Consider the following 22,197-nt stretch of genomic DNA (forward strand, 5'->3'; position numbering starts at 1 on the left):
GTTGACCAGAACTACCCACCAAAGCCTTGTCTAACTCTTTTGGTCTCGTCTTGGTAATCCGACAGACACAAAAGCTCAGAGATTTTTGTCTTTCAGGATTAATTGAGGGAGAATTATCAGGATTGTAATCAGTCCAATCAAAAATGTTGTTTATTCCCTAGTTCATTATGCAAGCGAAATAATGAAGCACAGATGCTTCATTCACAATAGGAGAGTAATTCTACTCTCCTATTACCAAGAAAGCAAAGTGTTATGATGAGGGGATTCACTAGTAAAATTACTGATTGAGATTTGGTATGAAGTATGAACTTAATGTACGAGAACAACCACAAATTAAAAAGGAAAAAGTGCCTTACTTTAGTAATATGAGGCACTTGAGGAAGTAGCTTGCATTTCTGCCTAAGTGGTTTGCCCACTTTCATCTCTGCTGCTGCTCTAGTTTGGTTTTCTGCTACAACGGCTCATTCTGAAAACCTTCACCCACAAGAACAACTTTGGATATCTGGACTTAATCTGGATTACTTCTGGAAATGATAATAAGCCTCACATACTGGAACGAGACAAAATTAGACAAATGTAGCATTTTGACAGTAACATTTAAAAAAAAAAAAAAAAAAGAAAGTCCAGATCTCTGACTCTGTCAGGCAAAACCTTCTTGATGAGGTCCAAGGTTTGGTCAGTTTCCAAGCTCAGCTCTCAGCAATGTGTGCCCCTGGGACAGGAGCCATCACCAAGAGCTAATCACCCAATCAGAGATGGACTTGGAGTAAGGCAGCAATTTTCAGTAAAAACTGATTTCGTAATTTCTTTTACACACTTTTAGACTGAGACAGCAAATGTATAAAGATACTGTAGAGATACTGTCTCGCAATTCAGGCTCACATTCGAGGTTCAAATAAATCAGCATTTGAAGTTACAACTATTAACAGATTATTAAAAAAAACCTTTTGAGCACGAGGTTAAATGCTTCTCTTATTTTGAAGATCACTTGAAGCCTTCTGCCAGAAATAAAGGATTATTTAGGGGATACCCGTGGTCCAGTAGGGATGTTTTGAAGAACCCAGAGAAAAGTTGTTCTTGTGGGTGAAGGGTCAAATCTGAGGTGTTTATGCACCTGCAAAACACTGCTAGAAATGTGTGAAGGTCCAACATATACTGTCCTAAACAAAAGGTGCGATGTGGGTGGGGACCTACTGGAACTCTCCCATTTGTCAGCAGAAGCTGTGACAGTGGGGTGTCCTAAGCAGTTTTTGTGTGAGGATTGAACACAGACGAGTGTGATAAACAAAGCTTTCAAAAATATCAGCAGATGAGACGAGAAAATCCTGGATGTGAATGGAGGCAGCTGCAGTTTTGGACAGTAGAGGCTATCGTAGGGCTGGCCTGACCTGACAGGCATCCTTCCACATGCGCTCTCACTGACGGGTCACCTTTGCCTCTGCATCGATTCTGCTTCCCAAGCCATGCACCCTCAGCGTCCTCTTCCCCAGGCCATGCCTGCGTCCTCGTTGGGGCAGCACCTCCGGGACATGACCATGGGTCTTGGACGGGGCAAGAACTTCCTGGGAGGGAATTTTTCCTATGGTTTCATCCAGTCGGTTAAGGAGTGTCTTTATTTCCTCCTCTGCTGCTGGTGTATAAAGGAGATCCTTGACTGAAGGACCGAAAGAAAGCACCAGCTGTAAACATTTGACGTACTGAATGCAATTTTAGTCTGCATTTGTTTGGAGCAAATGAAGAACATTCTTGGAAAAGCTGTGGTAAGTGATCTCTTGTGCAATTGTGTTCTTACCAAGCCAAATAATATACTTTTTTATATTTAGATCACTAAGCAAACAGTTTTTTCCTGACTGCAATATTTCAAATCCATCCATTTCTGTTTTAGTGTCCATCTGAAGTCCATTTTGAGGTTTGAGGAATCATTCTTCAAAGCTACTTGACTGGGGTCAACATTTTAGAGCATCACTCTGAAGATCCTGGATTTTTTTGAACTGTGCTAACCTTCTTTTCCTTGATGTGCCAATAAACTAAATATTTCTACCTTCATACGTTGTTTCTTTCTTTTTATTTATTATTTGATAGTTAAAATATGATGGATGAATGTCTGGGACTTAATGTGGAACAACTAAGTCCAGGTTTGTCTGTCAAAAGCATTGTTGTGGTGAGAAGTCTAATATTTCATTAAAAAAATCAGTACAACCCTGTACAAGTAAGAGATAAATTAAGATTTATCTGGATTTGTCCAGATTAAATATTGACTTCAAATATTTACCACTCAAAATGGGAATATTGTGAGAAACTAATGCTCAATAAGAGGCAGGCAATCAATGCAACTCAGAAGTAAAAGTAATATTAAGCAACCTAATTTCTTCTGGCTACCTAAAAATATAACCAAAAGTAACACATAAAATAATAGATTCAACAGAAGACAAAGTGCTTTTTTTTGGGCATTGTAAAACATATAAAAAAAAGTTATGAACTTCTTGTAGAGCATCTCTAGCATTTAATGGTTTTGCTTTGCATACTGAAGTCTGATGTTTTACCCACTTACTTTGCAGTAAAGCTCAGATTGGAGGGACAATGTCTGTGAATATCAGTTTGTAAGTTTCAAATTTAATCAACTACTGAGTTTTGGATAAATCAGTCTTACCCATAAAAATAATTCGATTTAAACTGTTGTAGATTTGTTTGTATGTTTTGAGTTGCTGCATTGCGGAGGGTAACCCTAACCCAATGCTCAAGAGTTTTGCTACTCTGATCAGCTTCCCTGTCCCTGCTGAAGAAAAGGCCACAGCATGATGCTGCTGCCACCTTGTTTCAGAGTCAAGATGGTGTGTTCAAGTTGATGTAGCTGCCTTCCTAAACAGACAAGACCAAGACTTTTTCCACATGGCTTGTGGTAACTGCAATCTGAAATTGTCATGGCTGTCTTCTGCCAATGGCTTTCTTCATATAAACAGATTGTCCTATCTTAGCTATGAATCTCTGCACCTCCTCCAGAGATACCAAGGATCCTCTTCATTGCTTTGTAAATTTCTCTTTTTGACAGGCATGTGTGTTAAGGTGGAGAGTCTTGGTAGGTGTTGGGTTGTGTCCTACTCTTTCCATATTTGGATGATCAATAAATTGAACAGTGCTCCTTATTATGCCCAAAGCTTAGGATATTGTTCCGTAACCTAACCCAACAGTTTTATCCCTGAAAGCTTTATCTGCTAAATGCTGGCATACTTTTTAAAAACATTTTTAAAAACGTGTAATTTTCATTTCATCTCACAATTATGTGCTCGTTTATCTTTGCACACCAAATAAATCTTAATCGCATATCCTTAGGTTTGCGTGTAACATGACACAATTTAAAATGTTTCACAGCGTCCACACCAACTTGTCAAGCAACCCATGAGCGTGCTTTTCGAGGAAAACTGAAACTGGGCTTTCATTGGTTCAGCGGTACGACAAAGGGGCGGGACTAGAGCGACCTCAGAGTGTGATTGGTCAACTGGCGTGTAACTCATCGAGTTCAGACTTCACCTTCAAAGTTCCCAAGTTGGTTGGAAAGAGACTGAACAGCCTGCTGTATCTCTCACATTCTCCGGGGTCTGGAGTAAAGTTCCCCAACACGGTAAGATAAGAACAACCGGAATTTGAATGTTTCTTACTCATTTTCTGTTGTTTGTTTATGTTAACCTCTAAAGAGCAGTTGTACATTATTCTTCTCCACACGGCACCGCCTACGTCGTTTCACGTTTTCCTGGTCGCTCGCTTCAAAAGGAAAACTTGTTTGTAATGTTTTGTTGTTACAGCATTAGAGGAACAATATGGCTACTTTTGGTATGCATCCAATATGTTAAAATTATACAAGTCTTCGTCACATTCCAAAAAATATCCTCGGTTTTTTTTTAAAGCTTTTATTCAACTTGAGCCATCCTCGGTTGACATTTCCTGTCTCATCCGCACATTCAGACTATTATATGTGCGTATTATGAGTGCATATCGTGGCTGCTTTGCATGGGAGCCACAAGTTCTTTTAGTTTTTGCTTCACTGTTATCCTTAAAGATACAGCCTGTTGTGTCGTTTAATCTCTTGACCTTTTTTGGTCATTTATTTTCCCAGGAGAGTTTCAGATAAGATCCAGTGCTGCGACAGTTGGCGTGTTTGTATGTTTTATTCAAGTGGAAAATATTGTCATCTGTGCACGTTGCGTATAATGCACGCAAGGGAAAACACTGAGTTGTGTTTATTTGAAGAGGTAAAGGGACGTCAGACGGAGCTGCGAGTTTATTGAAAAGCAAAAGGAAGGCTCCTTCTGTGCATAGGGAATACATTTGAGTTTTAACTCTTGAAACTCTGGAATAAAGATGCATTTTCTCCGAAAAGCATCAAGTTTTATGGTGCATGTAATCCTTTTAAAACTGTCTTTAGACTAGCCTGCTGCCTCTCTTGCATTCCCTGCGGCAATCTTCTGCATGCTCCCCCCTTCTTTTCTGTCTCTAGTCAATCTCATAGCAGCTAAATTTAGCTGCCATCTATTTAAACCATTCCACTATATGCTCCACAATGCTCCTTGTGGGGCCCCAGGCTAGATCCGGCAGACTTCTCTCGGGAGGAACAGGATTAGGAGACCTAAATTGCGCTGGGAGAAAATTGAATTTGGGGAGTGAAGTGTGTCATTGTGGGCATAAGTGAGGTGTCTCTGCATTTATAGATCACAGTCGGATGACATGGGTTAAAGAAATGAGTGTGTAAAGTAACAATATTCTTTTAGAATGTAATCTGAGCGCTATCTGTTGAAACCCTATTCACTCCATGTTCTCAAAAATATGGCGGAGATTTAAACTGCGCTGCTTGGAAGACGTCTATTGAAGAAACCAATCACTTTGAAACGAAAGGCGTCTTTAGCCTCTATCTTCAGAGCACTGCAGGCCTTAGTTACCAGAGTCTGTGCCAAAACATTTCTGTGCTAGCTAGTCAAAAGCCAGGGTGCCCACAAGGCCTCCTGTGCTCACAAACTACTAATGAAGAACTGAATTCTCCTAAAGCAATAAGACTTCCTGCACACACACACACACAGGCCCAGTTTCGCTAAATGTTTGTAACACTTTACAGTAGGTTCTATGTTAGTAGAATGGGTGAGGCTGAATAGCAAAGGCTGGCATCCAAATCCTTTGCTTGTGTAAACAGATGTAAATGTCTTAAAGCTGCAGGCCGCACAGGGATTGTCCTACTTGTCGATTATGTTCATTTTGTAGCTCGGCAGTTTGTTTATGAATAATATTAATACACAAAGTGAGATCTTCTGTGGACTATGAGAAATAAACGAAGAATCTGAAGTGACGCCTCTTCAGACAAGCTTTCTGCCCTTTTGTTTTTAATAAACCATATTTTAATTGGTTTGATTGCTTGCACACACACACACTGTTTTCCTATCTTAACATTTTGTTGTTAATCCATTCACTCTTACAGATGTGTTTGTGCATTAGGATACCACTGAAAAGTTCACTTATTCATTTCAGTTCTGCATTAGTGCAGCATGGCATGGAGGCATTGTGGTTCAGCTGAGGTGCTCAGGAAGCCCAGGTTGCTTTGATGCTTTGCTTCAGGTCATCTCCATTGTGGTTTCTGGTTTCTCTCCTCTTCCTCTTCTTGACGATGCCTCAGAGATTCTCTGATCTCGTATCTAGAGCTAGCTTAAGTTTCTTTTGCACTGTCCTTCTATTCCTTCCAATCAATTTTCCATTAACACGTTGGATGCTTGTTACAATCCATTTTATTCTACAGAAAAGGATGTTTGGGTGTTTAAAGATGCTACAGCTAGGTTGCCTGTTTCACAGATGGATGGTAAACAGTGTTAGGATGACAGGTCAGCAGTCTTCCCCATAATTCTGTGGGCCGGGGAAAAATTTCTTTTGGCCTTTTATTTTCCTAAATTGACCGTATGTTCTATTTTCTGAGAACACATGGAAATATAACTTATTTTCTTCATTAAATTTACTATATAAATGCTGAAAAAGATATTGTGTAATGTGTGTATACGATTGTCACTTTTTCAGTTGAATCACTAATTTGATCATTTTTCGAGATCCACATGTTAACAGAATATTGTGTCTAAACCAAAATCAGATCCCAGCTTTTCCAAATACCAGGTTATATGTTTGGAAAGGTGGTGTTTAGGAAACACTTCAACAAACAGGAACACTGCCCTTTTTTTTAAGGCAGTTTGAAGGTGGAAACTCTGAGTCACTCATGCCCAGAGAAAATCTAATCTTTTCATCGTTATCAAAAAAGTTTATCAAATGAGAGTCGTGCATTAAATATTTCCCTTAGAAACTGTCGAGTCAGGTTTTTGTGTGGTTAACAGTTGAGTTTATCTTAAAAAAAAAACCCTCCTGAACATCTCTCACCTTTTGGGCTGAAAATCGCTTCATCAAATGTTCTGTTGTAGAGAGAACAGAATTGCTTTTCATGTTCAAAGTGGAGTACAGAGTGAGGGAAAAGGTCAAATGAGAAGCTACAATCATTTTCACAGCAGGTGTACTGATCCAGTAGCACAAAACCACCCACGCTGACTCCAGAGATTTGCATAATGACTTACTGTAGAGAAAAATGGCCTCTTATTTTAATGAATGCGATTCATATTTGCCTAAAGAATCAGAAGAAATGGACTTGTACATTATTAGCATCTAAGAAGTAAAAAAAAAAAAAAAAACTATTGAAAAGCTCCCTTTGTGGAGATGTATTTGCTCAGCCTTCAAGCGGGCTCATTCTCAGAACTACTTACTTTTTTATTTCTTATTGTTTTGCAGTAAAAACTTTTGTGTTTTCCAAGGACACACATTTGTGCCGAGACTGGCCAAACTCTTATTTCCAGGTTATTTTTCTTCATCACTCCTGTAAAAGTGAAAAAGGGGGAAAAGTAAAAAATAAATAAAAACACCCGGTTATTATTAATGTCACAGCTGCCATATAACTCTTGACCAGAGGAATGCGATCTCAAGGTTACCATCAGGCTGTTTTAAAAGGATTTTTTTTCTGTAGAGGAGAGCTAATAAAACTTTTGACATTATTTATATATATATATATATATATATATATATATATATATATATATATATATATATATATATCAATGTTCCTGTGCTGGCTTGGAAAAAAAAACATTTCACTGTTTTACAGATCTAAATAAGGATAGAAGAAGAAATGTATTGTCTTTTCATATCATTGAAACGTCTGAATATTTATTACTACATATTTTTGTCATCATTTTGTCTGTCTATCCAGACAGACAAAATGGCTTGAATTCAACTGGCTTGAATTTGTAGGTTTTTAGGCGGAGCGTTCTACGAGTAATAAACATCACGAAAGGTATCAAATTTGAATGTGCAGGAGATCTGTTCAGCGTTCATGTCTCACCATGTTTTTGTCAGTAACTAGAGCGGGCCAGCTTCTTCTTGTACCTACAAGTGGAGGGAGAAAGGCTGAACTCCTGACACGTTCAGAAACAGAAGAGCACAGGCTTTCCTCACTCTCCACTCGCTTCATTTCGTGGAGCTATTACTAATCACGACATTTGTTTTCAATGCCGGTGTTGTGTTGCAGGAGACGGGCGAAGCCTCTGGGGGGGCCATGTCTGGGGCCGGTGCTGCCAACAACAGTTGGACCATCCTCACATCTGAGGTATGATCACTTTGAAATGTTAAGCAGTCGTGCGTGACCTTATTAAACATGTCTCCGAAAAAAAAAAAAAAAAAAGAGAGAGCTTTGTCCCAGTTTGTTTCTCTTTCAGGTCACCTGAATATGAATTAGGTTTGTGTCATAATGTTTATAAAACATTTTCAATGTGAAAGTTGTAAAAAAAAAAAAAAAAGAAAAGAAAAAAGAGGGACATTCTGTGTTATTAATTATGTAAATAAAAGGTTATTTACTATCAATAAAAATGGTTTCTGAATATTAAATTCACCTTTTAACATAGCAATTTTTCGATAGGTCTTTAATCAAGTGGTAATGACTCTGTCTCCGTCGTCATAGGAGACAGTTGCTGAAACCCTGCGGCCCCTTGCAGAGGGAACAAAGCAGCATGAAGAAAGCCACACATCTGCCACAGGTCTGTTTACAGTACGCCTTATTTATGTCACCTTTTTTTTCTTCATGTCCCACAAGAACATTAATAGGTTTTTGAGGTGTACAGTATATTGGTGAAATGTCAGGTTTTGTGATCAACAAATGAACTGACCCCTCCCTTCCTCCCATAGCTTAGAATAAAATCTGAAAAGTTGACCCTAATAAGTCCAGTCAAATTTTTCACAATCAGACTGCTTGAGCTCACTTCAGTTATTAGAGAATCTGATTAACCTGGAATAGTTTTTCTGTCATTACTCTCTAGAAGATGAAGTGATGGAGATGTATATAAACTTTTTAAAAATAAACCCTGTGTTTTTCTCATTAGAGAATTAGAAACGTGACTAAAGAAAAGGTTTGAACAACCCAAAATGTTTAATCATTTAACCCCAACTCTCCCTCCCCATAAAATCCTTTGTTTCTTCCTTTGTCTAAAATCACTTCACTAAGACGCTTCTAGTAGCCATCTACCAATCTTAGAGGACAGGGTGTCCTGCTCCTCGCTTTCGGCCATGAGATGCTTAAAGTTTTTCTTGCAAATGCGCAGCCTGTTAGTGACCTTGCAGCGTCTTGTGACATCAGGATCCGGCCAAGACTTTTACTTTTTCATTTTCAGGAGATTTGTGGTGAATTCATTGGTATGTGTTGGGTCATTGTCATGCTGCAGGGTCTGGTTCTACTTCAGCGTTAATATTTTTTACATGTGTTCTTAACATTTTCCTCAGGCAGCTCTGATGATAAGTATAATTTATAATGGATTCTGTGATGATAAGCTGTTGCAGCAAAGCATTGTGTAAACGCAACATTGTTCTGCAATCTTTTAGTTGAGGGCTCTGTTTTATTTTATTGCCTCAGTCTTTTTACATAAACACATTTCCCACTCTTTAACGATGACAAAGAACAGTCAAACTTTATTGTACTTGAACATCAGTTTCCTCTTGTTAATAAAACTAAAGCCATATCCACAATCACTTTGGTCAAAGGTGCTTGAGGTGCCAAAGTTTTACAACAGTCTGAATGGTTCCCTTTCAAGAACTGACTGTTAGGAAATGTTGAACTGCTGCTTTAAATGCTTCCTCTCCTCTGTTTTCTTGATTAACCAGGACCAGGAGAGAAAAATCAGCCTCCAAATAGCGCAGAGTCTGCAGAAGAAAGACTCCCAGAGGAGAGTTACCGAGTAAGACACCATAACTCATAACACCGTATTATCTTACAGTACTGTGTGCAATGTCCTCTAGCTTCATTTCTATGCATTTCTAACGAGCCAGTAATCATCTTCTGATGCTTGCTATTTCGCAATATTCCCGTTTAGAGGGTCACTTATTTTTATTTTGTTCACTACCCACTGACTCAAGAGTTTCGAACTTTTTAAAAACAATAATTCTTTCCTCTAGGTTTCTGAAGATCAAAATGCAGATTCCAACTCAAATCCTCCATCTGTGGATGCCTCTGGCACCTTGGACCACGGTGACGTTGAGAGCAAAACTGAGGCACCGACGAGGTCTTCCTCTGACCCGGATTCGTCCTCTGACTCCTACACCCTCCTGACGCCTTCCCTGGACGGGCCCCCAGTCTCACTGCTCAGCACAGAGACTCTTGGAGGTGCAGAGTTTTCACCGGCAGAAGAGGAACTTCGACTAGAAGAAACGCTTCATCTGCAAAATAAAGAGGAGCCACATCAAGAGGGACAGCAGTCAGGTAAGTGTTGCTGTGGTGTGTAAGTTATCCACCGCAGCTATTTGCAACTGCCTGTTGATATTAAATTTCTACTGGAATGCTCCAACCTTTTGGACAAATCAAATGTACCTATGACTACCTGTCATTAGTTTTCTTATTCAGATTTTTGTTTTTCAAAGAATACATAATTCCAGGAACTCTAACAAGGTTCCTGAAGTCTTTGAAAGAAAAACAGGCCCACAGCATCATAGATCCTAGATCTATGATCTAGATCAACAGTGAGCAAGAATTGCAAGAAGTCCATGTCACAAAGAATGAAGGCAGCTCCAATGGTAAAAGCGTGAGCAACCCTTTCGACAAGGCATACCTAGTAATAAAGTGGCAGTTTGTATCTCATTTATATCAAAGTTGAGTTTAAACATCTGAAGATTTTGTAGTTTGCAGTAAAGCACAGAAACTTAATTTAACAGCTGTCTAAATGTAGCCTCCTTAAAGATTCCTTTCTGTTGTCTGTTTAGGAATTGGTGAAAGGACAGAGGAGGGAGAGTCAGTGGAGAGGAGAAGAAAGTCTCTCCTGGAGCAGATCGGAAGAAAAGAAGAGGAGGAAGAAGAAGTGGAAGAAGAATTTCAGGTGCCACAGCGAGAGAATGACGGCGTGTTCTCTCTTAACAAATGCATCCTGGCTGCTCTCATTCTGTTGGGGCTCGGCACCGTCTTTTTCTCTGGTGAGCATCACCCGTGAACCTGTTGCTATGGTGTTTTAGACTTGTGTCTGATGTCAGAAACAATGACTAACGAGACTAAAGGAGGCTCTGAGACTGAGGTGTATTATGCCTGCAGGTGTCTTCATGGACTTCGATGAGGGTAGGTTGTTTTAGTCCTATTGTGTGTGCATCTAAGTAAAGTAATTCAGCTTTTCTTGGCCACGACATGTTTGTAAACATGCACGCAGAATTAAAGGACTTTGCATGGGATGCTTCTTAAAATTCACTTTAAAAGTCCGTTTTGCTTTTCCTTTTGTTTTGGAAGAGGGGTGTTTGTTTTATCCAAACATTGATATTAAAATGATGCATAAATTAACCACACTGAATTGTAAAGGATCCCGGGCCCTTCATATCATGCTTATGGCAAAAGGACTTTAAAAAAATTTATACAATTTTAGGTAAAAAAAATAAATACATCAATAACATGCATATGTGAAGACTTAGCCTACAGGAAAACAAGATTTGCACATTTTTATCCAGAAATTTGCAGACTGCCCTCTTTTCCCCATTTTAGAAAACTTGATGTTGGATTGGTAACTTCAGGGTTGAGGGGCTATTACTTGTGCAAGTTGGCTTTTTTGCTAAACCTGTGATGCTTATTTAACAATAGTCATCCACATTGACTCAACACTTTCCATAATGATTTGCAGAGGGTGACTATACAACAAGGGAACTGAAGGATACAGAAGCACCAGGGGAACAGGTCAGACTGATGCTCTCCTTCTCTGTTTTATTGGCATCACTTTTAATCGCTTTTATCCAATATCAACAACATACTACATGCATTCTGTAACATCATCAAGGTCATAAATAATGACTTTTAAAAACGCTAGCATTTTCTGGGCTGTGCTTGTTGGAAGACCAACATGGGCAGCCTTGAATAGCAGCAGTTCACCTCAAACTTCTGCTTCCTTAGAAATATTTTCGAGATGACAAGACTGTTTTTCTCTGTTTGCGATTTGACAGGAGTGGCTTAGTCCCGAAGTAGCTCCAGGTTTAGATCACAACAGCTCCGAGCTCCTGAATAAGTTAGCTGAAGGGAACCAGCAGATTTCTACACTACAAGCTCAGCTTCAGGTGTGACTCCATTCTGTCCAGTGCTTCATTTCTCCTTAGTTCGTTTTATTTATATATGTGTAAAACAAATGTGTCTTTGCGTAAATGTGTCAGCGAGTGCATAACATGCTCATGGGAGCTTCTTTACCTTTACTTTTTTTTTTTTTTTTTTCCTTCCAACCAGGCACAGAAAGAGGAGCTAAAAGTAGCCAAGGAGCAGGCAGCAGAGGGAGAGGAGCAGCGGCTGCTCTGGGAGGAGGTGGAGAAGGAAAACAGTAGGTTGAAGACAGAGATTGCATCTCTCCCTGTCCTTCAGAAAGAGAACGACAGGATGAAGAAAGAGCTGGATTCTGTCCCGGCCCTACAGAAAGAGCTAGAAACCCTGAGATCCACTGTGACAAACTTAAAACTCTCCCCAGGTACAAGAGTTAGGAGGTGAAGGGGATTAGTTACTAAAAACAGGAAGGGAAAGCAGAGCAAGTTTAGTCTTTCTTTTACTTTTCTTGCAGACTTTGTGTTGCTTTATTGACTTTTGTGTCTCTTCCAGCAGCCAGTGATGCTGATCAAGCCGCCATCAAACACTCTACATCACCACCTAGTGACCAAACAGAAGATGGCAGGCAGGATTCAGTTGGACCACCTGGAAAACAGCCATGGAAAACTTGGGGAGATCAGAAGCAGAAGAAAGAGCCAAATAAGGTTAAATATGAAATAAATGACAAAAAACAGCAGAAGGAGAAAGATAAGTCTGTTAGGAAGGAAGGAGATGGAAAAGAGCTTAAAAAGGGAGATAAAATGGAGTGGAAGAAGGGAAAACATGAGCATGGGAAGCTTGAGAAGGACAAAGATAAGCCAGGTAAGCAAAAGAGGCAAAGCGATGAGGCAAGTCCTTGGAAGCAGAAAGAGTTAAAGAAAGAGAAGGGAGGAAGAGGAAATGATGGTAGACCCTTGGAGGACAAGGAAGGTAGGAAAAAGTTGAAGGAAGACAGAGACTGGAAAAAGGGAAGCTTTGAGAAAGTACATGAACGTAAAGAATGGACAGGTAAGGAGAAAGGGGAGTGGCGAGGAGGAAAACATCGCGATGAGAAGCTGAAGGGAGAGATGGAGTGGAAGAAAGGGAAACATGGAGGCAAAGAAAAGCAGGAGAGAAAAGATTGGAAGGAGAAAGGAGATAAGAAAGACCCTGAGTGGAAGGATAAGATTGGTAAGGAAGGGAAAGGAAAGGGTGAGAGGAAGCAGTGGGACAACAGCAAAAGTCAGGGTAAAGAAAGGACAGCGACAGATGAGAGGAAACAGTGGAAAGAGAATGAGAGGAAGAGCAAAAACGGGAAAGAAGAGAAGAAATTCAAGAGGAAGGACAAGACTTCAGAACAGTTTAAGATAGAAGGGATGAAACTGAAAGAGAAAAAGCATAATGTAGACTGGGAAAAAGACCAGTCACACTCCCTGAAAAAGAAAAACGATGAACATGAATTTCCAGGTAACCATGGCCACAAGGAGGAGCACTTGTATGGTGAGCGAAAGCCCCATCACACCCACCCCAATCCCTCCATAGGACAACCAGAATACTGGCTCCAACAGAGACAACGCCTCCAACACGACCCCAAACCGCCGCAGCATTGCGACACGCTGGAAACCTGCGCCCAGGCGGAGGGGCTCCTCCCTGTCCCGTCATCAGAGTTCGAATCTGTACTGCAAACCTATCTGACCAAGATAGAGGAGGCCGGAGTAGATGGATCCAAAACATCGGAGCTCCGAAAGATCGCCTTGGAGTTCTTCAAGGATGGGATGTTTGTGCACAACCAGAGGAGCTTCCAGGACTTTGTGGATGATCTGGCAGATATTTTGGAAGACATGGTGGAGGATGGCGATGCAGAAGATAGTGACCTGGAGGATGAAATGGAAGGGTTTGAAAAGGAAGTCCTGAAAATGTTTTCACTTCCAGGAGGCAGGGAGAAGGAGAAGAGGATTAAAGGTGAATGGAGGAAGGAGAACAGACAAGAACGTGGCTGATTATGATTTGATAGGCTGGAGGACTCACTTTATTTAGGACCACAATTACTTCAGTGTGTTTATCAGGCAGTCGACCAACCGTTCTTTGTGCCACTACCATCTTTAAAATTTTACTCTTGCTCATATATTCACTGTATCGCACAGGCTGGCCAAGCTTACAAGTTTTAACGACTTTAACACCTACAGACTGATATTTTTTCCTATTCTGCTTTGCAAATAGCTCAAGACACACCTGTTTGGATGGAGAGCATCTGTTAACATTCATTTCCAATTCCCAAACAAGATCCCCAATTGGATTTAAACGTGGAGTTTTTAAGATGCTTTGATCTAAATCATTTCTTGTAGGTCCGGCTGTAGGTCTTTAGGGTCATTCTGCTGGAAGGTGAACCTCCATCTGCTGCCTCTAAATGGGTTTTCTTCCAGAATTGCATTGCATCTCTTTCCCCATCAGTTCAGAGTTTTCTTTCCCTGCTGAATCAGGCAGTCCAACACTATGATACTGCCACTACCAATTGTGTTCATGGTGTTTTCGGTCTTTCTCTTAACAGGATTTTGCATGTACGTCAAAAAGTTATGTTTTGGTTTCATCTTAGCAGGGCTCCACATCTTTGCTGTGTCGTCTACGTGGCTTTTTGTAATCTGCACACTGAACTTAAGGTTTACTTTCGAACATTGCTCTCTTCGTTCATAACGTCTTTAAAATCAAAAGTTGGGTCCAGGTTTTTGTATCGAGATACTTCAGATTATGTAAACATCCACTGGTGTTCAAATATCTTGTTTAGTAATGTTGAAACTTAAACCTGCTGGAGCAGTTTGGATGTTTTGAACTTAGTTTCTAGAATTTAATATTTTATTATTATTATTATTATTATTATTATTATTATTTAAACACTTCCTGCTCATACAGCACTGTGCACTGTTGATGTTTACTAAAGCTCCACTTATTGGAGATACAGGTTGTCATATTTATTCATCACTGTTTTGTGGGTTGCTAAACCATTGATATTAAAGCTGGTTTCAACATGGGTTACTAAAGAAAGTTGGATAATAATTTATATTTGAGAATTTGGCATTGATTTGTATTGTTTGTAAATGTTGCATCCAACATGTTTTGCCTAGAAAAATATTTAATTGTGTTCTTACAACAGGCATTGTGTGAAAAACAAATGTTGGGCACTTGAGGTACGGGCATGTTCAGTAAGTTTGCTTGTTTTTATGTCTTTAATTTAAATAGGTTGTGTTACTTTAAAATTTGTGTTAATATCTGTATGTTTGCACACTTTCTCATTGTGGTTCTTTTGTCGTGGTGAATTTGAGTTCGGATGTTTCTTGTTGCTTCTGTAACCTCAAAGAAAATAAACATTTTTTTTTGTGTGAACTTTGGGTTTTAACTCGTCAGTTAAAATAATTTCTCAGCGGAACAATAAATGCAACCATCCAAAAAATGCGTTTGAAATTTTAGGTCCCAAAAAGTGAAGACTGTGCTCATTAGTTTTGATAATTGTGGAGGGAAGTCTAAAAATCCTGAGGATTAATTTTCTGCCTTGTGAGATCTGTTAAAAGCAACCTTGCTTTCATAAAAGTTGCCATTTAATGTTCCTCTATAAGAGTGATATGCAAATCCGCTCCCTGTGTGATCCATAATCATAAGGTTTGAACTTCCCCAAAATATTCATTTAAATTGATCAATTGTGACATTTTAGTGAATAAACCTTTCCTTATCTTTTTGACCCTTCAAAAACTCCTGACTCAACTTTCTTGCTATACACAGAAAACTGCATTCTTGTCGTCCTCCTCACATTAACTTTGGCCAAGGTGAGATCTTAATCTTAAACTCAGAGGAGCCAGGGATTTTTCTACTGCTGCTGCTCAATTGTGGAATAATCTACACCTGAACACTAGAGAGACTACTTGACCACCTGCTTTTTAGTTAGTGAGATGTAGTTTGACCTTGTTTTAACTGATCGTATATGTTTGTGTTTTTACAGTTTGCAGCACTTTGTTTCAGCTGCCACAGTTTTAAAGCGCTTCATAAGTAGAGTTGGCCTGGCAATCTGAATGGACCAGAGGATAGCAGTTTGGAGAAGGGATGACCTCTGTGTTTCTCCACAGACACATGGGTTAAAAAATGCTCAAATGATTTTCAGGTCAGATGGAGGAAACATTGAGAGTTCCTGCTGACCAGTCTGATGTTTCCCCCTCTTAAGATTTTCCTGCATTTACCAGTTACGTTTCCACCACATAAGCTAGAGTGTCATCTATTTGTCTTGCCTTCTTTGCACACCTTCGTCCAGATCTTGGCCATCACCTAAAATAGTTTGCCGTAAACTGGAAGCTGAGCTTCAAATGGCTTCCTGCTGCTCTTCCATCGATTCCAGATTTGTAGGGTGTGTGGAAAAATGATAACTTGCCTGCCACATTTAAGATTACAGTAGAAAATGTTTTACAAGTTTCAGTCATACCTGGTCCATATGTTGTGGATGTTTGGTTAACCTTTCTGTCCAGGATGTTCGTTTTGTTCCTACTTCATTTTAACCAATGGATATTACGATGTGTGGGGAAAATACGCTGGTGGAATAAGAAACTGATTGAGTAGGTGGAAGAAACCAGACATGACAGCATGTTAAGTCAGGACCTGTTCAGCTTGTTGATCATTGCACTTGTTTGAGATGAGGAAACATCTCAAAGCTAGATATTAAATATCTAGCCTTCATTATGAAACACAAAGAGATTAAATATTTCTGATGAAATGGATCCAGTAGTGGGATAGTTGACTGTGATGGTTGACTGTGTTGCCTTGCAGCTTTTTGGCCTGTGGTTCAAATGTCAGCGGTGAACTTCTTGTGTTCTGCTCCAGTTACTTTGGTTTCCACTCACGTATTAACAACACATGTGTCAAGTCAATTATTAATTTCTCATTGTGTATGAATGAGCAGCCTTTTGTCTCCCTGATGGAATATCCATCGGTCCAGGAAGTCGTTGCATCTCTGTCCTGGTTGAACTTTTAGAAATCTGTAGTTTATTTGCAAAAGCAAATAATGCACACCCCTTGTAGTTTTTTATTTTTTATTTTTTCTATTTTATCAGATTCCAACCAGATACCAGTTGTGCTATTTTATGTTCAGGAGCAGCACACAATAGTGTGTAATTGCATAGTAAAAGGAAGAAGATACCTGATTTTTCCCCATCTACAAATCTGATCAGATTTTTGTACATTTGTAATCTGCCTTTGAGTCAGTATAGAGCCACATTGCAGTGCAAATAGTATATTTCTCTTTGCACATGGAGACAGATTTTTATCATTATTTTTTTTGCAAAACAGCTCAGATTCTGACTCAAGTCTTTTGCAGCCTCCAGAAAGTCTTCCAGGATTGTGTGTATTCAGTCGTTCAACTGGCCAGCTTCCTTGTTCACTGCTGACGCCGTTCAAGGTGTGTTCAGGTTGATATATATTAATGTTAGTCAGCTTCTTTCATGTGGTTATTGTGGCCCTGACATGGCTTGCTGGAGATTGAAATGGCGAGTCGGTAGGTTTGAAGTTGTGTGATGGGTTGAACGCATCACGATGCGTTCAAAGTTTGATGATGTTTAAAGTTTGAGATATTTTATATCCTTACCCTGCTTCAACCTTCTCCAAAACTGCGTCCCTCGGTCTTCATGATGCTGCATATTCACTAATGTTCTCTTACCAACGTTTACAGTAAATACATTTTAGCTTTTAGATGAAAAATACAGGAAAAGTGGGATATGAATACCTTTGCAAAGTACTGCAATTATTTATTTATTTATTTTTTAAATAACTCTCTAAATTCAGCCCCAGCTGGAAAATATTAATAACAAAGCATCTCTCATGTTTTCCCAGTGGAAATATCTTGATGAACCATTTAGTTTTGTTAGCTACCGCTTTCCTCTTCCTCTACAGCAGCTAAGGGAACGTAACGAGGGCCGTACGCTGCTATTTTAGGTAAAAAGTGATATAGATGTGCATGTCTGTGTAACAGCCGTTCCACAGAGACGTGAAAGCGATGTTTGGGGATATGTGGATGGCAAAGCCAATGTGCTTGTTAGGACGAACTTGCTTCCCTAATATGCCAGTTGTGCACATCCTCTTTTCCAAGGTGAGACCCAAGTGCCTCGTTCTCAACAGTTTCTGGAGCCCAGACTACATGGTCATCGGTGATAAACTGCTTCTGGTTTTCTCTCTGCTGCATTCTGCTCACAGCTTTGTGGACATAAAAAAGAAACATGTTTTGCTTCAACTGTGTGAATTCTCTTAAAAACTACCCGATGTGCTTGCACACATTTTTTGCTCATTTAACTTTTGTTGTTTCAATGCTTATTTACGGCCTGTTTATAGAATAAATATTGGTGTAGATTTCCAGTCATCCTAGACAAAAAAAAAAAAAAAACCCTAAACGTTTAAGGAGAAGGAAACTAAAGTTCTCCTGTTGCTTAAAGATGTCCTCCCTCCTATCCAAGCAGCTTTTTCAGTGCTGAACATGGGCTGAAAGAATCAGAATTATAAGTTGTGATCAGAATAATCATAGCAATTAATATTAATATAAAATTAAAATTAATATAGCCATTAAAAGGATTAGTCACTACACCTACGCACTTTTCAAACTCTGATTTTTGTGCCAGTAAATTTACTTGACTTCAGATGGACAAATTGTGACATCAGAAATTTAAAGGACTATAACATTTAAATTCACAATCAAAATAAGGATAGAGAGAAAAGAAGAGGCATGAACTTCAAGGCACCTTCGCTCTGTCACAATAAAACTGACGAAGGGACTCGTTACCAAGATCCGATGTGAAGCTGTAGCGCCGCCTCTCTGCAGAAGCCAAATTTGGACGTCAGCAGGTGCAGGGCTGCACACACTCCGATGCTGATGAAGAGAAATCTCTTGTAGCTCTCAGATCTCTCTCGAGCCTCTCCTTAGCTGGCCTTTGAATGTCCTGTCAACGGTGCAAAAGGAAATCTTGTTGGATAAGTAGGTTTTATCTACACCGTGGGTGTGTAAAAGGAAGAAAAAAAAAAGAATGTTGCAGGAACTCTAAAGGAGATTTAGTAGAGAAAAAAAAGTAATGAATAAAAACTCACAATCAAATCTGAAACAAGTTGATCAGGTTTGATAAATCTGATTGGGCTGAATTTATCGGATTGGTTCATACTCTACTCAGAAGTCGCCCATTCTTATGCCATCATGTGCTGAGCACAAGGACAAAATAGGAATTTAGGAAAATGTGATTTCATGATGGATGCAGAAACTTCTGCATCATAAACCTCGCATTAGGAAATGGTTTAACAAGCTCCAAAACATCATCTGTGGGAAATAAAAAAGCAGACTAATGTCATCCTGAAGGCCTTCTACAAAAAGTCTCAATGTGAAATGTCTGCATAAGATCAGATTTCCAATGGTTCATGTCACTACATGTAATTAATAATTACCAAAACCAGAGACTGGTTACACATTCTAGTTGTGCAATACAGGAATTGTGAATTGTCAATGGAAAAAGTTGAAAGGCAATGATTTAACTTCTTTACCAGGAAAGCTTGGCTTTAAAAAGACTGAGAAGCTATGGTACAACACACCAAACACTCTCTTTGAGGAGGTGAGATTTTACCCGTTTTATGGAGGCAAACTCTTTTTTTTGTTGGACTCAATGTACATTTGTATAAGATGGTTCCTCCGACACGCTGAGCAGGGACGAGTTTCAAAAACTGGTCAAGTCAGAGCTCTCCGGCTTCGTGGAGGTAGGAGAGGAGCAGTAACAAACTGAGGTTCTGCTGAGATGTAACGGTTTCGTGCAGCTGCTTTGTAAAGTCTGATGTGATCTGCTTAACTTCAAATGTTTCCCTAAAAGGCTGAGATTTTGTAATGGATCAAGAATGGCTAAAAGGTCGAGTCAGATGGCACATGTTTAAGATGCTGCCCCTGCCTCTCAGTAAGCTCAGAGTTGGACTAGACCTTTCCAAAACATACATCTTGTGTTTTCTGAGCCGTTCAGAGGTTAAGTTGTTCGCAAACTGAGGTCTGGATATTCTGCTTCAGGATTTTTTTTTTCTCTTTACTGGAGAGCAGAATGTATTGTTCTCTGAATTGCAACACGTAGTTTCAGGCCAGACATCGAGGAAAACGCAGCCTCCACAAAGTTTCCCTTTTGTCTTGTCAGACCACAGAATATTTTCTCAAAAGTGTTGAGGATCCTCAAGATAGTTTTCAGCAATTGTGAGAGAGGCCTTTGATAAGCCAGGAGCGGATATTGGTGGCTTTTACCTTGGAGCTTTTCCAGGAATTGTTGAGTCTCTTTCTTATTAATGTTGATGAACACTGACCTTAAATAAAGAAAACGATGTCTCAGTGCTTTAGATGCTGTTTGGGTTATTTAATGATGTTTGAAATGAGTTGTGGTAACTTTTGCCAGAAGGTTCACTGTTGTTCCATATTTCCTCCATTTGTTGGAAATGGATCTCAGTGTGATTTGTTTTTGAGATCTTTGTGCCTAATTCATTTTGTACAACAGCAAACAAGTGATTTGTTGACTCTGCAGATTGGATAATCGGATAATTCTGTGTTTGACAGAACAAAAAGTTTTTGGATTTGAAGAAGGGAGCGATTACTTTTCAAAAAGGCAAAGTTGGTTCGGGTAAACAAAAATGTTTTGAAACAAGCAGAAGAATTCATGAAGGTGCAAATATTTGTATCACTATAGTCCAAAACAACGACCTTAAAAACTTATGGAGGACAGCTTTTCCAGGCGTCATTGCTTCTTGATACTTTTAGAGATTTTTCTTCTCTTTTTATTCATCCTTAGTACAAAAAAAACACATATTGATGAAAAATGTGTTTTCTCTTTCAACTAGTTAATTCTTTGCATTTTTGTTTGTGAGCTGACAAGATATTCAGATGTCAAATAAGGCATTGACACAATGTTCTCATGTTTTGAGTTTTCTGGTTTCTGGCAGCAGTGAGCTCTGGATAAAGTCGATCATAAGACTTCTTCTTCCCCTGCGGCTGCATCTTGTCGGTGTGTTTTGAACACTACGGTTACCGTCACATTTGAGAAATTATATCTTGGCTTCATTCTTCGAAACACGTGTCCATGGCCATGTATGTTGAACATCCACTTTGCAGTCTAATAAAATAAAACACACGAGAGGAAGATTGCGTGCATAACACTTATTTCATGGTGGGGAAGTCAAGCCTTAATGGGCGTCATCTGACTGCTGTGGTCGTCATCAATTACGTGAATCCCAGCCATGACATTCCATGCGGTGTTGCACGGTTTCAATGAAAGGAAACAAATATGCTTATGTATAAAAAACAAGGAATTTCAAACAGAAAGAACTGGCGCCGCTCTCCTGCAGGCACTCGCGCTGTAAGACTTTCTGTTCCTTTCGCTTTGCATTCCTAACAAGAATGCCCACTGACAGAAAGTAGCTCTTCATGAGGCCTAACAGAGGATACAGGGCTGCCTTTTCCAAGTGTGGAAAATTCCATGAGTTTCCTCTGCGTGCAAGGCTGAGATCATCCGCAGCAGCCACACGGTGGTGACAGAGCCAGGGAATCCTGGGCCAAACCAACTCTGCTGATGCAGCATGTTTTAAGGCCTTACCTCTGACACTTTGTCCACTTGTGAGATTTCTTTTTCTTTACAAGGTCATCTGTTGCCTGTCAAGGTTGTGTTTTGTAGTGTCTCACACACGTGTTTTCCTGTTTTTCCTGCAGAATGCTGGCGACCCTGCTGCCATTGACCAGCTCATGAGCTCATTGGACAAGAACAATGACGGAGAGCTAAGCTTCCTGGAGTTCTGGCAGCTGATTGGGCCTCTTGCGAGCAAGCGTGGGGGGTTCAGCCAATAGAGTGTCCTTAAATACTTTTTTTTTTTTAAGTTTAATGTGTGCTACTGAACTTTCTGTGTGCCATGGAAGAAAAGGGAAATCCTCCAAAATGGAAATCACCTCAGCCAGTTTCCTCCGCTTAAGAGGCCAGTGAGTTTACTGACTGCACTAACAAAAGAAACCGTTTAAATTTACTCAGTAAAATTGGTTTTTGACATTTTGCAAAGCATTTTAGGGGTAAATTCTTATTGATATCTTGGTGTTGAAAATGCGTAAAGCTTCCAGCTAAAACCTTTTAAAAACATAGCTTAAAAGTTAATAAAACTCTAAAGATTAAGATAATTGTGTTTGTGTGGTTTGTCCTCCCACGTTAAAAGAAACAAAACTAACAAAAAATTTTTTTTGTGGTCAAGGTATAAAATGTCACTCAAATTGTGTCACCAAACTAAAACTGAATACAAAGTTTTAAAGACTCAAAGCTAAACTCACCTTGCGAGAATGTTTGACTTTTAATTTCAAAGCTAGATAACTACAAACTGAAAACTCTTGCTTCAGTACAAAAACATTGATGGCCACAATTTGCACTTCTTAACTATTGCGAAGTTGATATATATATCAAACATCCCATGTGAACATATCAGTCTTTCTTCTCTCTGCAGGAGATTTGACAAGTGAAAATATGTTTGAGTGAAGCAACATCTTGTGTTAAATTTAAATCAAAATGTTT

At 39.5% G+C, this 22,197-nt stretch overlaps 3 protein-coding genes across 7 annotated transcripts; all 3 read left to right on the plus strand.

Moving 5' to 3' along the window:
- Positions 1 to 8: 8 nt before the first annotated feature.
- lenep (lens epithelial protein) lies at positions 9 to 2,046 on the plus strand. Its single transcript, XM_014984422.2, has 2 exons — positions 9 to 1,760; positions 1,886 to 2,046. Exon 1 carries the CDS (start codon positions 1,464 to 1,466, stop codon positions 1,656 to 1,658), a length of 195 nt encoding a protein of 64 aa, XP_014839908.1. The 5' UTR covers positions 9 to 1,463; the 3' UTR covers positions 1,659 to 1,760; positions 1,886 to 2,046.
- A 1,448-nt stretch (positions 2,047 to 3,494) lies between these two features.
- On the plus strand, positions 3,495 to 15,001 carry pbxip1b (pre-B-cell leukemia homeobox interacting protein 1b). 5 transcript variants are annotated; one of them, XM_014984423.2, is made up of 11 exons: positions 3,495 to 3,619; positions 7,595 to 7,672; positions 8,024 to 8,099; positions 9,217 to 9,290; positions 9,508 to 9,811; positions 10,309 to 10,515; positions 10,631 to 10,654; positions 11,205 to 11,257; positions 11,521 to 11,631; positions 11,795 to 12,029; positions 12,158 to 15,001. In XM_014984423.2, the coding sequence occupies exons 2-11, from the start codon at positions 7,622 to 7,624 to the stop codon at positions 13,621 to 13,623; spliced, it is 2,601 nt and encodes an 866-aa protein (XP_014839909.2). In that variant the 5' UTR covers positions 3,495 to 3,619; positions 7,595 to 7,621; the 3' UTR covers positions 13,624 to 15,001. The 5 variants fall into 5 exon arrangements, with proteins under 5 accessions (XP_014839909.2, XP_014839910.2, XP_014839913.2 ...); XM_014984424.2 differs by having other exon boundaries at positions 12,161 to 15,001; XM_014984427.2 differs by having other exon boundaries at positions 11,795 to 11,885.
- A 2,710-nt stretch (positions 15,002 to 17,711) lies between these two features.
- LOC106916262 (protein S100-A11-like) lies at positions 17,712 to 21,812 on the plus strand. The gene is made up of 3 exons (XM_088014003.1): positions 17,712 to 17,799; positions 19,308 to 19,381; positions 21,357 to 21,812. Exons 1-3 carry the CDS (start codon positions 17,712 to 17,714, stop codon positions 21,489 to 21,491), a joined length of 297 nt encoding a protein of 98 aa, XP_087870129.1. The 3' UTR covers positions 21,492 to 21,812.
- The last annotated feature ends 385 nt before the right edge of the window (positions 21,813 to 22,197 follow it).

The sequence above is a fragment of the Poecilia mexicana genome, unplaced genomic scaffold, assembly GCF_051168715.1.
Source record: "Poecilia mexicana isolate PSO_F unplaced genomic scaffold, ASM5116871v1 scaffold_16, whole genome shotgun sequence".
Classification (NCBI taxonomy): Eukaryota; Metazoa; Chordata; class Actinopteri; order Cyprinodontiformes; family Poeciliidae; genus Poecilia; species Poecilia mexicana.

What these genes read in the sequence shown, in the direction of transcription:
- pbxip1b (XM_014984423.2), top strand. Translation starts at nt 7,622, where the DNA reads ATGTCTGGGGCCGGTGCTGCCAACAACAGTTGGACCATCCTCACATCT. An exon ending in TCCCAGAGGAGAGTTACCGA is followed by an intron (nt 9,291 to 9,507) that starts GTAAGACACCAT and finishes TCTTTCCTCTAG; the next exon opens with GTTTCTGAAGATCAAAATGC. An exon ending in CAGAAGCACCAGGGGAACAG is followed by an intron (nt 11,258 to 11,520) that starts GTCAGACTGATG and finishes GCGATTTGACAG; the next exon opens with GAGTGGCTTAGTCCCGAAGT.
- LOC106916262 (XM_088014003.1), top strand. Translation starts at nt 17,712, where the DNA reads ATGCCAGTTGTGCACATCCTCTTTTCCAAGGTGAGACCCAAGTGCCTC. An exon ending in CCCAGACTACATGGTCATCG is followed by an intron (nt 17,800 to 19,307) that starts GTGATAAACTGC and finishes CATTTGTATAAG; the next exon opens with ATGGTTCCTCCGACACGCTG. An exon ending in AGCTCTCCGGCTTCGTGGAG is followed by an intron (nt 19,382 to 21,356) that starts GTAGGAGAGGAG and finishes TTTTTCCTGCAG; the next exon opens with AATGCTGGCGACCCTGCTGC.
- lenep (XM_014984422.2), top strand. Translation starts at nt 1,464, where the DNA reads ATGCACCCTCAGCGTCCTCTTCCCCAGGCCATGCCTGCGTCCTCGTTG.